The sequence below is a fragment of the Podarcis cretensis genome (assembly GCF_951804945.1).
Source record: "Podarcis cretensis genome assembly, chromosome: 1".
Classification (NCBI taxonomy): domain Eukaryota; kingdom Metazoa; phylum Chordata; class Lepidosauria; order Squamata; family Lacertidae; genus Podarcis; species Podarcis cretensis.
The window spans coordinates 58,438,437-58,451,021 of NC_137170.1; the positions used below are offsets into that span (position 1 = coordinate 58,438,437).

The 12,585-nt window shown below is 42.7% G+C and overlaps 1 protein-coding gene across 2 annotated transcripts in view; it reads left to right on the forward strand.

The window, feature by feature from the left end:
- Positions 1-12,585, forward strand: part of PAMR1 (peptidase domain containing associated with muscle regeneration 1) — a 44,766-nt gene that overhangs the window by 24,143 nt on the left and 8,038 nt on the right. For both annotated transcript variants that reach the window (XM_079951308.1, XM_079951309.1), the window contains exon 7: positions 10,650-10,820. In XM_079951308.1, coding sequence (XP_079807434.1) covers positions 10,650-10,820 — 171 coding nt within the window. The remainder of the gene's footprint in view (positions 1-10,649; positions 10,821-12,585) is intronic.

Sequence of the window (12,585 nt, forward strand, 5' to 3'; positions counted from 1 at the left end):
ACATTTGTTATTGGGCAGATGATAAATCTTCGCAAGCTTGACTGGGGTCATGTACCACCTGTAAATCATTTTCATAATGTTTTCTCGTAAGGCATTACATGCCGTGAATTTAATACCTGTGGTCCATAACTGCTCCCAGTCAGCAAACATAATGTCATGACCTTTTAAATGAAAGGACACATTCTACTCATGTAAAAACACGCTGATTCTCAGACTGTCCGCGGGCTGGATTTAGAAGGCGATTGGGCCGGATCTGGCCCCCAGGCTTTAGTTTGCCTACCCATGTCTTAGAATTATAGCAGTTTTTGTTAAAATTCACTCCTGGCACACATTTTTAAAATTTCCTTCGGTATTACCAAACAAAGCCTGAACATTTTTTTCCTGGGTAGTACATGGGTAAACAGTCCCAACTTTATTTTGATACATAGAGGAGAATCATAAACCTAACATTATTTCTGTCTGCCTTAATGCTTTCAAAACTAAGCCAGGAACATTTTTATTCCATGTCTTTGAAAGAAGAGGATATACTGCAGCTTTTCTCTAGGCAGACCCTGCTGATATGAGAGACTGTTTCCTGACAGACAAAAAGAAGTGCTTTTGGAATGAGAAAATTGAGGGCAGAATCTTATATACTGACGATCCATTGGCTGAGGGGCTATAGGGTTTGCATGAAGCTCACTGTGCTAGCTGAACTGCTGTCCTGGCAGACATGCTGACAGAATGGCCCAGGATATGCTGGCGGAATCCTCTGCCAGTGAGAGGACTGAAATAGGGCACGGACATGAGGAGGACAGAGGCAACACAGAGGAGGTCATCCATAGGTTGGATATTACCATATGCCTTCAGTCAAGTATTACACACCCTATTGATGGCACACCAGCCCCATATTTGACCCAGGAATTTCCCCACCTACGAACTTCAGCTGGGGTGAAGGGCAGTAGGACAATGACTGCAAGGGAAGCCTTCTGGGATGTTGTCCCTTCAAGCAAAGTGGTTGAGTTGCAGTAGGTGGATTGGGTCCTGCTGCAGTAGGTGGATTGGGTAATTTGCATTACCTCAGCAGATAGGGCTTCAGAATGCATAGGACACCTTTACAATATCACCCTAAATGGAAGAGTTCTCCTAGAGATCATACAACTGAAATGGCTTAACTTTGAATTGTTAATTTTCCAGTGCTATCATCCTGGTTGTGGATTTGAGGAATCAGGGAATTGTCTATCATCCCACCACTTTTAGGTGTTATCTCCATCCTCTTCTAATGCATATGCAATATTGGTTCACCCAGTGCTTTTTCTTAAAAAATGTTTAGGGGTACTCTCATTTTGACTCAAGTAAACCCCCATGTTATAGTTCACATTGGGGAAATAAATACAGCAAATGGACAAAAGTACAAAGAACATGCATTACTCATATTGAAATACTACCCCTCAATGAGGCCAAACTTTCATAAGTAAAACACCACGCATCCACATTCCACACTGCTTCACACATTAAACGCTCACTTCCGTCTGAGACTCAGGAAACAGCATGACAGGAACTGAGGCTGCCATCAGGGGTAGCGACAGAACTGATGATTCACCGTGCTAGAGAAGAAGCTAAACATTTTTAAAAATAATTTCTTCTCCTGTTAGTTTCACAAAATGTTTAGGGGTATGTGTACCCCTCCAGAAAAAAAGCACTGGTTTCCCCTGATTCTTCTCTGTGCTTACTAAACTTCTGTCAAATTAAATTGCATGAATAGTTAGTGTTAGGGACGGATCTCAATGAATTCTCCCCACCCCCGTATTCAAGTGATGCGCAGTCCTTTATTAATAGAGCAAATTGGATGGGCTAATTTTCATCCTAATTAGCCCACCAGCCTCAATCCCTAGATGTAAAAGAAAACTATTAGAAGCTGCAGCTAGATCTCGTCTGTCTCCATTATCATTATAGCCAGGCAATGGGCTTTGTAATTTATAACTAAAGTGCACTAAACTGGTTCTTAAAGGGCTGCAACAAGATGGAAAGTTGCTGGCACAGTTGGCTAGTGCAACCGTATGTGGACTGAGCAGCTGCAAATTCAAAACAGTTCTAAATATAAATTGGAAGAAGTGGTAAGGGGACTGGTGAAGGGGAGCATCAGGTGGATGAGGTCCAAATTCTTTGCAGTGGGGAAGGAGCTGCAAATGCACATTAAATGTGTGTGTGGACAAGGCCTGTGTTGTTCTGCTCTTTGCTTGAACCCCTGCTGGACAGCCTGAGGAAGCATAAGAGTAGAGTACAGGACTGTTTGCCAAACTTACCATTAGGACCCCTCCACCCACAGATATATCAGCTGCACTGTGACTATTAACACGAACCCACCTGCCAGGCTCTCAAGCAAAAGTTGACTCCAGATCTAAGTTAGTCCCATTGATTTCAGTGTGTTTAAGTATGACAAAGCGTGCATTCACACGGTAGTTTATTCCATTTTCCTGTTTTCCTAACTCTTAATTATCTTTTAGATTTCACCTGACATAAAAGCCACTTCTGGAAATATAGTGGAATATAGTGGAGGTTTAGCTTTCATTTCAAAGTTATTTACGAATGGATATTTTTTTTCTGGAAGCAAATAACACAGAAATGAGAGCTACATTTCCACTATATTCTGGTATATTTCTGGAAGTGCCTTTTTCTAACATTGGGAAAGCAGCTGTGTATATGCAGCCGAAGTCTGAATCCAACCCAAAGTATTTTCATAGCAATTTAACAAACTCCACCCACAGTCGGATTGGACACTTAGGCTGTAAGTAGCCAAAGTTTTGGAAAACTTTAGCATAAATGCTCTCTTCCCCCACCCCACCCCAGTGCTTTATTAACCCCTGTTATGTATATGTGGAATACAGTCCTATCCTTGCTCAGCCTCTCTTTGAGCAGGCTAGAAATGGTTTCCCCTCCTCCCCTCCCCTCCCTTTCAAGTTGTGTACTGTGTTCCTCTCAGGGGGTGCAGAGCATTCTGGCTCAGTGGGCCTCCCAGGGAATTGCTGGCCTTCTAAGCGAGGGACTCTGACCCCTTTTTGCTCTGAGACTTCCTGTCACCTTTGTCTGAAACAAAGCCCAGCAAGCTCAAGTCCTTGAGTAAATGCTGGGATCTTGTATTGAATGGGGAATTCATTGCTTAGATCCAACTTCCATTTCTTTACGGCTTCCCAGTCTCCCTTGCCAGCCGTTTGACACTTCTCCCGCATCCTAATGAAGGGTGCTCCATTGAGCTAAACTGTGGCGTACTGTGCTATCACTAGCAGCTCCTCGATCGTTCCAACATCACCCCCTTTTTTCCAGGATAGGCCTGTGAAAGTGTTCTCTTGGTCCTTCCCCTGTGCTTGACTCCTGCCCACTGCCATTGCTCAGCCACACACAAGGTTTTCAGAAAGACAGTTCTTCAGGGCTTCCTTGTCTTTGCCGACTGACTCATGTGTTTAAAAGGACACCCTCTCAGCCTCTGGCAGCAGGAGAAGTAGAAACAGCTGCTCTCTGTAGGGTATTGAACATGGTTGTTGTTTTTGGTTTGTTTGTTTTAAAGAGAGAAATTAATCTTTACAGCCAGTATTGTGAGACTACTGCTATGATGTTGCTGCACTGATAAAGGGGAGATGTTCATGTGATTACCTGAAATGACTGAGTGCCAATATTGAACATGCCTTCCTAATATTGGACAGAGGAAAATCTTTTTGTTTGTTTGTTTAAAAAAAATGAATAAGGCTGAAATCCTATACACACCTGGGAACAAGCCCTATTGAAAGCAATGGGGTTTACTTCTGAAAAGATGTATATAGGATTAGACTGCAAGACTTACCTGAATGTAAACCTCAATGGGACTCACCTGAGCAGAAATGTGGTGCTGTGGGTTAAACCACAGAGCCTAGGACTTCCCAATAAGAAGGTTGGCGGTTCGAATCCCCGTGACAGGGTGAGCTCCTGTTGCTAAGTCCCTGCTCCTGCCAACCTAGCAGTTCAAAGGTACGTCAAAGTGCAAGTAGATAAATAGGTACTGCTCTGGCGGGAAGGTAAACGGCGTTTCCGTGCGCTGCTCTGGTCGCCAGAAGCGGCTTAGTCATGCTGGCCACATGACCTGGAAGTGGTACCCTGGCTCCCTCGGCCAATAAAGCGAGATGAGTACCGCAACCCCAGAGTTGGCCACGACTGGACCTAATGGTCAGGGATCCCTTTCCCTTTATCTACAAACAGGATTGAGAAGTAGGGAGCATTAAGTGCAAATTCAATACACACCACCTACCTGCTGACATCAATGAAGTGGTAGCTGAGGGGTGCTTGCCTGGCTTTGGGAAGGAGGAAGGAGGACTCTAGGACCCTGTCAGAGCCCTCACACCTCCTTCCCAAAGCTGGACAAGCCTACCAGGGTCTGAGAAAGCGCCCTCTCTGGTTGCACTAAATCATCCTCTGTAGTGACTCCTGTCTGAAACTCTGGAGACCCATTGTCAGTCATTGCTGACAATACTGAGCATAGGTGCCAGCTCCCTGGGGCCCTGGGTGCCCAAGCACCCACAAAATTCCCCTTGAAGGGGCCGGGCATCCACAAATTTTGGTGCCAGGGCCATGCACTACATGGCACCCATGACCCTGTGCATCCACAGTCATGGGGCCAAGCTGGCACTCCTGATACTGAGTTAGATTGGCCAGTGGTCTGACTTGACTCAGTACAGTATATGACAACTTCCTATGTCCTGACTGCTGCCCTGAGACCAGTACCTCAAAGACCAAGCAACGTGTAATGGAAGTCCTACTTAATCCCTTTCCTTTTGAGCTTCTCAGCCATGAGCTGAGAACAAGGATGCGTGGACTCTGAAAATGACAGCCAAGGTTGCTCCTGAAATCTTCAGAGTGAAATAAAATTTGATGACCTCTTGGCATTGCAAAATGTAGCATAAGGTATATTGCTTAATATATCACGTTGCAATCTGGGAGATGAATTTGTTGAAAAGGAAAGCAGGGCAGAATTACTGAAACTGTGGCAAATCATGCAGGCTGATGGAAATGTCATTAGGCAAACTCTCTCTCTCTGTGTGTGTGTGTGTGTGTGTGTGCGCGCGCGCGCGCATGTGTGTGTGTGTGTTGGCGGTCAGGAAGGTTAGGCTCCAATTCTGTATTTGGAATTGCAGAACAATGCAGAGGGGAAAATTCAGCTTTCACAGCTCTGCTACTGACTCACCATGTCACCTTGAATTAAGGCATATGGTGGCTTCCCTCCACATATTTGCATTATTTCTATTGTTGCTGTGATTATTAATGAACTTCAGCTGTTGGCTTAAATATTATTGGTAGGAAAAGGTACATACTTGTAGCAATTCTGTTGATGCCCCAACCAAGGAACTGGATCTGGCCGTGGTTATTCAGGTTATGTCCTGATTGGATTGTTGTAAGGGGCTCATGTCTTCAGAAGTGTCTGTTGCTTCCAAACAAAGCAGCCAAACTGCAGTCTATCTAGTATGGGGTGTTTCAATAATGTCACCTCAGGGTTATTTCAGCTAGGGATGTTGCTCCCCTCTCCTAATCACTCCCCCCACCCTAAATCCTTTATACTAATGACAAATGCATTCTGCAAATGTGGATCATTGCACAACCAAAATGACGCCACCTGTGCATCTCAGAGGGTTGATTTGATTTTATACTTATATTCCGCTTTCCCAACAGCAGATGTTGAGCTCAAAGCAGCTTACAATAACCACAAGAGCTTTAAAACACACACACACATTGCAGTCACTTATAATATCAAACACAATAGCATTTGAAGCAAACAACAACTTCATCAAAACAATGAATACAATTCAATAAAGTCATAATAACTCATAGCATTGCCAGGATACTTCCTAATCACATGCAACCTTACTCCATAACAACAAAATATTGATTAGCTGTGATTGGGAGTGATTGGCAGGCTTGGGGAAAGCCTGATATTTGTAGATGTACCAAAACAATTTTGGGGGGTAGTGAAGGCACCCCCCTCCCCAACAAAAACAAAACAGTCCAGTAATGTCTCAGCCAGGCTATCCTGAGCTAAGTGGGAAAAGGGCAGGATACAGATTTGGTTTATTGTTATTTTATTATTATTTAAAGAAAATACCATCCTTTATTCAGCCCCACAATCTTCCTTTTAAGCAGCTATTTATTGTTGTGTTCCTATGTGCTTACCAAGAGATACCTTCTGGAACCTGTTCACAATATTAATGATAGAAGCATAGAGCGAGAAGGTGAAGTTTGATGGGGACGTTTATAGTTTTCATTCAGCCCAGTCTTATATGCAAACCAGTTCAGTTCTATAATTAAATGGGTTAACCAAATAACCGGAAAGGTTGTATCCAAAGACACAGATTTCTAAGGGATTCGAACAATGCTGATAAAGATCAAGTGGCTAGCTGTAAGCAACAGCCTCCAAATTGCCTCCGGATGAATACACCCCAGTGGCTGACCCAAGCATACTTTCACATGGTTACTGTCTCATTCACAGACTCATGGAACTGGAAGACATTGGGGTGGGTTCCACTTGGCTGGAAGGGCATGAAAAGATTTTCATTGCTGCTAGGATTACATCATTGCTTTATTCTGGTGATTCCTGGCTGTTGGGATAACTGCAGAAAAGGATGTTTTGCTCAAACCAGAACTCTAAATCCATGGATGAAAATATACTGTGAGGCTCGGTGATCACTACAAGATTCCCTTCCATGTTGTGTACGAGGCATGAGTGAGGAATACTGTCCAAGTGTGCATGAAGACAGACATTCAAAAGTGTGGTGGAAGTGCCTCGAACACACATTTGCCACATGTGGAAGCATTTGTTTTCTAGGCAGCCTTGCCCTATGCTTGTTCTAGAGCAGGCATAGGCAAACTCAGCCCTCCAGATATTTTGGGACTACAACTCCCATGATCCCTAGCTAACAAGACCAGTGTTCAGGGATGATGGGAATTGTAGTCACAAAACATCTGGAGGGCCGAGTTTGCCAATGCCTGTTCTAGAGAGACAGACTATCGCAAAATTTCCTACCTGGATGTACAGTATTTATCCTTTGCTGCAGTCACAGAGTGATCAGATCAACTTTCTCGAGAATCAATTCTATGTTTTAAAAGATCATATTAATACCTTGAAAATATCATGTGGATTTAGAGCAGAGTGCCCGGTTCTATCAGACTGGGTGCTGCACCAAGGGGGCGCCACAGAGCATCACAGCTATGACATAGTGAATTGAGTAGAATGGGAGGTAGGAGGCGGGGGTGGCAAATTTTGGCCTTGCACAGTGCACCACTGAAATTTGAAAGACCAAGGTCTGCCCCTAAAAACATGAAAACAATTTTATTTGGGATAGACAGATCACTCTGTTTTTAATCCAAGTCACCCATTCTGTACATTCTATACCATTTCTGCTTTTCTCTGTGAATATTTGTAAGAAAAAAACTTGCATTAGAATTCATATACAAATGCATGGTTTTAAACACACTTTCTCTCAAAATACACACTTGAAATTGTCTTATGATGAAATTTTTGAGCCGAGAGCAGTGCTACAACATTTGGAGAAGTGTAAAATCCCACAGATAGCTACATTCCAATCCACATTCCAATCAGATAGGCTTGGTTCAGGTCAATTCACACTGGACTTCACCAAGATCAGATTCTTTATAGCCTCTTGTGGGCCATATTTCAGAGGTATAGGTGGCAAATGTCAATATCTGTGGTCATACTGAAGACAAAGAATTACTATCTAGCTATGGGATATATTATGGATGAGATGTGGGTGGATGAGATTAACCTATGTATTATTTAGCAATGAATAATGGAGGGGAAAGAGACCAGAAAAAGAAAAGTAGGCTTTATTTATGCAGGGAAGTAATGGAACATGGGTAAAGAACAGTCGGGATTTAGAAAGGATTAATAGGGGAATGTTCAGCAAAAGAAGAAAGTGGTTTTAAATAGGTAATCCAATTTTTCCGTAGCAAATTGAGTATAGAAGCTATTTCTAAATGGCAAATAATTCAAAGTTGAGGAATGTTGCCCATAAGTAATTGAGGAAGAAAGGAATGAAATTATTCTCTTGGTTATTAATAACCCAGAATACTTAACTTAAAAATTCAGATACTCTGTCTTCATTTATTCTAGACTGTCTTTGAGTTCTAGAAATACCCACAGAACATAAATATAACATAGAACATTAAATATAGTTCATTGTAAGAAAAAGAAATAATGAATATCTGTAGAAAAAAGGCGAGGATGGTATTAAATCTTATCACACACTCATGGACTTGTACAGTTTTAAGACCCCCACATTTTCTGCCTTGGCACTCCTCCATCAATCAGGATGAGGGCTGTATGGACCGACCAAAACAACTCTTTTGGCCCAGTCCCTTACCCCTTGTGAGCACAAAATGTGCATGACATGGGGCCTGAGAGATACAGCTTGGTTCCACGTGTCTTACCGTGTTCCCTGGAAAGAGGATTGGGAATTGTTGAGGACAATAGGGGTCTCCTAACAACTCCCAGCACCCTTAACAAACTACAGCTCCCAAAATTCTTTGGGAGAAGTTATGGCTGTTTAAAGTGTTATCATAGCACTTTAAATGTATGGCATGAATGTGGCCTGTGTAGGATCCACTGCCAATCAGAGAGGACCATGGAGGTCTAGATGGATAAACGGTCTAATAGCCTAGGAAAAGGCACCTTCCTTATGTTCCTATGGCATGTAGTGAAAATATAAAAATCGACACTGGCCAGAATGTTCTTCATTCACATTAATAATGCCTTTGTTTGTACTTAATGGTGGTTCTGTACGAAGCTGCTGCCTGAACTTCACCTAATTGGGTTTACTTTTGTTGCCTTTTCATTCTCCTGCAGCACTGAAAACTTGTCTTTTAATCTGTATTACACAGGAAACTTCCTACCAGTGCTAAATATTTAGAAATAATGAAGGACTCTGGTTTGAAAGGTCTTGTATAGTTAAACGTTCCACAAAATGTAACTGACTGCACCAGTGACACAGACATAGTATCACTTTTATTGCTTCCTGGGACTTATATGCTAGAAAGCATTAAAATAAGTCCCATTATTTTAATGTGGCAGTTAAGCATGCCCTCAATATTTTCCCTTTGGAATTAATGGGACCTAAATGTGCTTGGTAGTGGTTGGATAGGACCAACCTTTTTGGACAGGATTATTTCCATTCTTTTCTGAAAAATGATGATACAGTTGTAACTCTTTTGTGGCATGGGATAAGATGTCAGCCATCCAGGTCACTCTTTCATTGTTGAGAACCCAACACTTAGAGTTTGGTGGTGCTTCTAAAGGGATTTGAGTGTGACTTCTCCCATTTGGATCAGACCCCAGTAGAATATGGTCATTACAAGTGGAGATATGTACTGAATGTTCCACTATTCCATTCTCTTTCTGAAACCTCTTTCCAGCTAGAGCCACATAGGCAGCTGCAAAGGTTAAATTGGCCTTGAAGGTGGGGGACACTCTTAAAAGGCATTTTAAAAATATATCTTATAAAGGATCCTGTCCTTGGCTAAAACTCTATTGAATGCACAGTGGAATCTGAAGAGGGGAAAAATCAATCAGGTTCATGTACCCGACAGGCAACCATTCACACAATGAAAGAAAACTTTCCTATAAAACACACAAGGTAGCAGCACTCATTTCAAAACCAGCTTCAGAGCTTTTCTTGCACAAAGCAGGAATGAGACAGAAAAAGGATCAAGCTGCAGAGAAACTGCAGGAAACGCTCTAGAGAAGGAAGGGGCTTACAATAGGTTACAAGACAGCATGTGTTGCCCCCATTTTACTGGGTGAAAAGGTCCTGAATGCGTTTGCTTTTTCATCAGGCAGAATGACAAGGCAGCCAATACGAACCTGAAAACTCTGATGGTAGCAAAGTCATAAAGCATACAGGGCTAGTCCAGGAACTTCTGGCATGTGATGGCCTTTACGGCTGTTGCTAATAAACATATGAAATGGCTGGCATTTGCTGCCCTTTGATGGTGACCCACCAACTGGGGCAGGTACCTTGTTCCTCTTCACTGGAGCAGTGGCCCTATGTAGCATTGTTACAAGTAGGCTTTTTACATCAGTATAACATGGCAACTAAGCCATAGTTTTTCCAAGGTTTGTCCTATTGTTGCAGTCATGGTTAAGGAGAGTCCTTGACCATGGTTCTGGGTTTGGACAACACACTAAGCCAAAACCATGGCTTAGCTGCCACACCTCAGTGACTTAAAGAGCCTGGGATGGAGCAAAATTTCTGTGATTTCCTTGGGAGCCAGTGGTATCACGCTAACCCATGGTCTTGCTTAGTGTGTCGTGTGAACCTGGTCACAGATAAGTAAAGAAAACCTAAGGGCCTAGTGCTGCAAGTACTTGTATACTCATGCTTTAAGTCAAGTAACTAATTGGATTACTTAGGTGGTAGTATTGAAGATGAAAGATACATCAGGAATTTGGTAGATTGGAATGAAGTGTGTGCTTTTTTATATAAAAAAGAATTATGTATAGCAGTCTCAATATTTTGATTTTTTTTGTCTCTGTATCTCTTCCTTATTAATATTTTTATTACATTCTAAGTAAAGAATCAACTTAACACAGCCCTGTTTTTGTAATAAAGTGGATTTTTTTGAAATATCTGAACTGTCAGTGGTGATGTGTAGGACTCCAGGTGCTCCTGCTCATGGTTTTGTGGAAGGAGATGACTTTAAATACGGGTCCCAGGTTTACTTCAAATGCAACGCAGGTTACACATTGAAAGGCAGCCATGTTGCTGACTGTCAGCTGGATGGGAGCTGGTCAAAACATCATTCTGAATGTGGTAAGGATGCTTTACATTTTTTATCAAGTTTCAACCATTATTCCATTATTATTTTCCTTTAAGACTAATTAACAGCAAAGTCAACACTGTTTTGAGGTTGACGAATTATTAGTGTGACATTCCTTCACATGGTCCCTCTTAATAAGAGGCCACCTCTTCAGAAGCCTCAGTGTGCTTGTAGTGACTGTTGAGAATTCCATTCCACCTTAAGGAACAGGCATGGGATTGTTACATCTCACATGTCTGTTTACATTCCAGCACAGTATGCTGGGAACTTCTGTTTGTTTATAGCTTTTGCTTTAGCAAAATGTCTCTGCGACGACATGAGAGAGAGACAACATGTTTCTTTGTCCTGATTTATGTTTAATAAATCTGTAGCTGTAGAATGACTTCACAAGCCTCACGCCTATTCTGTGTGCGCAGTACACTCTGCTAATAGCGTGCCCTGGCTTTTGAAGTCCAGGTCGCTTATTTACATCGGAGCACGGGCTGATGGATGGAGGCTTGCCAGCTGGCCTCCTGGCCCTCTGTATGTCGACAGTGACTTCCAATTACAGTGGTGCCTTGCAAGACGAAAAGAATCCATTCTGCGATTCTCTTCGTCTAGCGGTTTTTTCGTCTTGCGAAGCAAGCCCATTGACGGCTTAGTGGATTAACGCTCTTAGCGGCTTAGCGGCTTTTAGCAGCTTATCAGCTTAGCGGATAAGCGGATAAGCGGCTTAGCAGCTTAGAAAAAGGGGGGGAAGGGGGAAAAAGTCGAAAAAACTTGCAAGACATTTCGTCTTGCGAAGCAAGCCCATAGGGAAATTCGTTTTGCGAAGCGCCTCCAAAACGGAAAACCCTTTCGTCTAGCGGGTTTTTCGTCTTGCGAGGCATTCGTCTTGCGGGACACCACTGTATTACAGCGAGTATGAGTGCCTGCTCCTGGCAGGCTTTTGCCTGTGCTCTAAAACATCTTGCTCCACTTGGCATCGGCTGCTCTTCCTTAAAGGAAGGACTTGCCCTTGGTAGAGATACAAGGAAACCATTTTCTATTTTTTGTATGTTGTGGTTGATGCTTTTCTTCTTCCCCACTGAGGGCAAAATTGGTATTTGCCAGAAACAAAAATGAAAACATTCCATCCAACTACTTCCTTGCTCTTTTTGGCAAGGGATTCTGGGTAAGGGTATTGTGAGGTCTCTTCTTCAAGCTTGGGACAAGGCTTAAACTGGACTGGGTCACTGCCGCCATGGACAGCTGTACTCTGGATGCCAAAGAGACTTTTGTGCTTGTGGCACTTCTTTAAAAGCCTAACAAATATACCATTCCAAATGTACAGGTGCATAGCCCTTATTTGCTAACTTGGAATTCTGAAGTCAGAACTGGCTGCATTCCTTGGAAATGGCTGGAAAACAGCTGAAGTGCCATTTTGAATAGTTGGATACAAATCTGAGCTGCACATCTGGCAGGCCATTTTCAAGATTCTTCCAATATTCCATTTAAGTTTCATGATGGAAAATGCATACACTGACCATATTGTGTGTAGGTGAATCCCTGTTTCTCCATGCTCAGCAGGATATGCCATTATCCTGCCTCCTCTCCATCAGCCACCACCTTCCTCAAACTCTAGTAAGTCTCCCATTGCTTTTAAAGCACATCCCTCCAAGGCCACCAGCAGTTATATGGCACATCCCAAGTTGCCTGTGCGCAATATAAAGAGCAATTTACTTCTTAATTCTTTCCTTTCCAAATCTCTCTTTATGAGAAGCTGCAGCCAGTGTATGC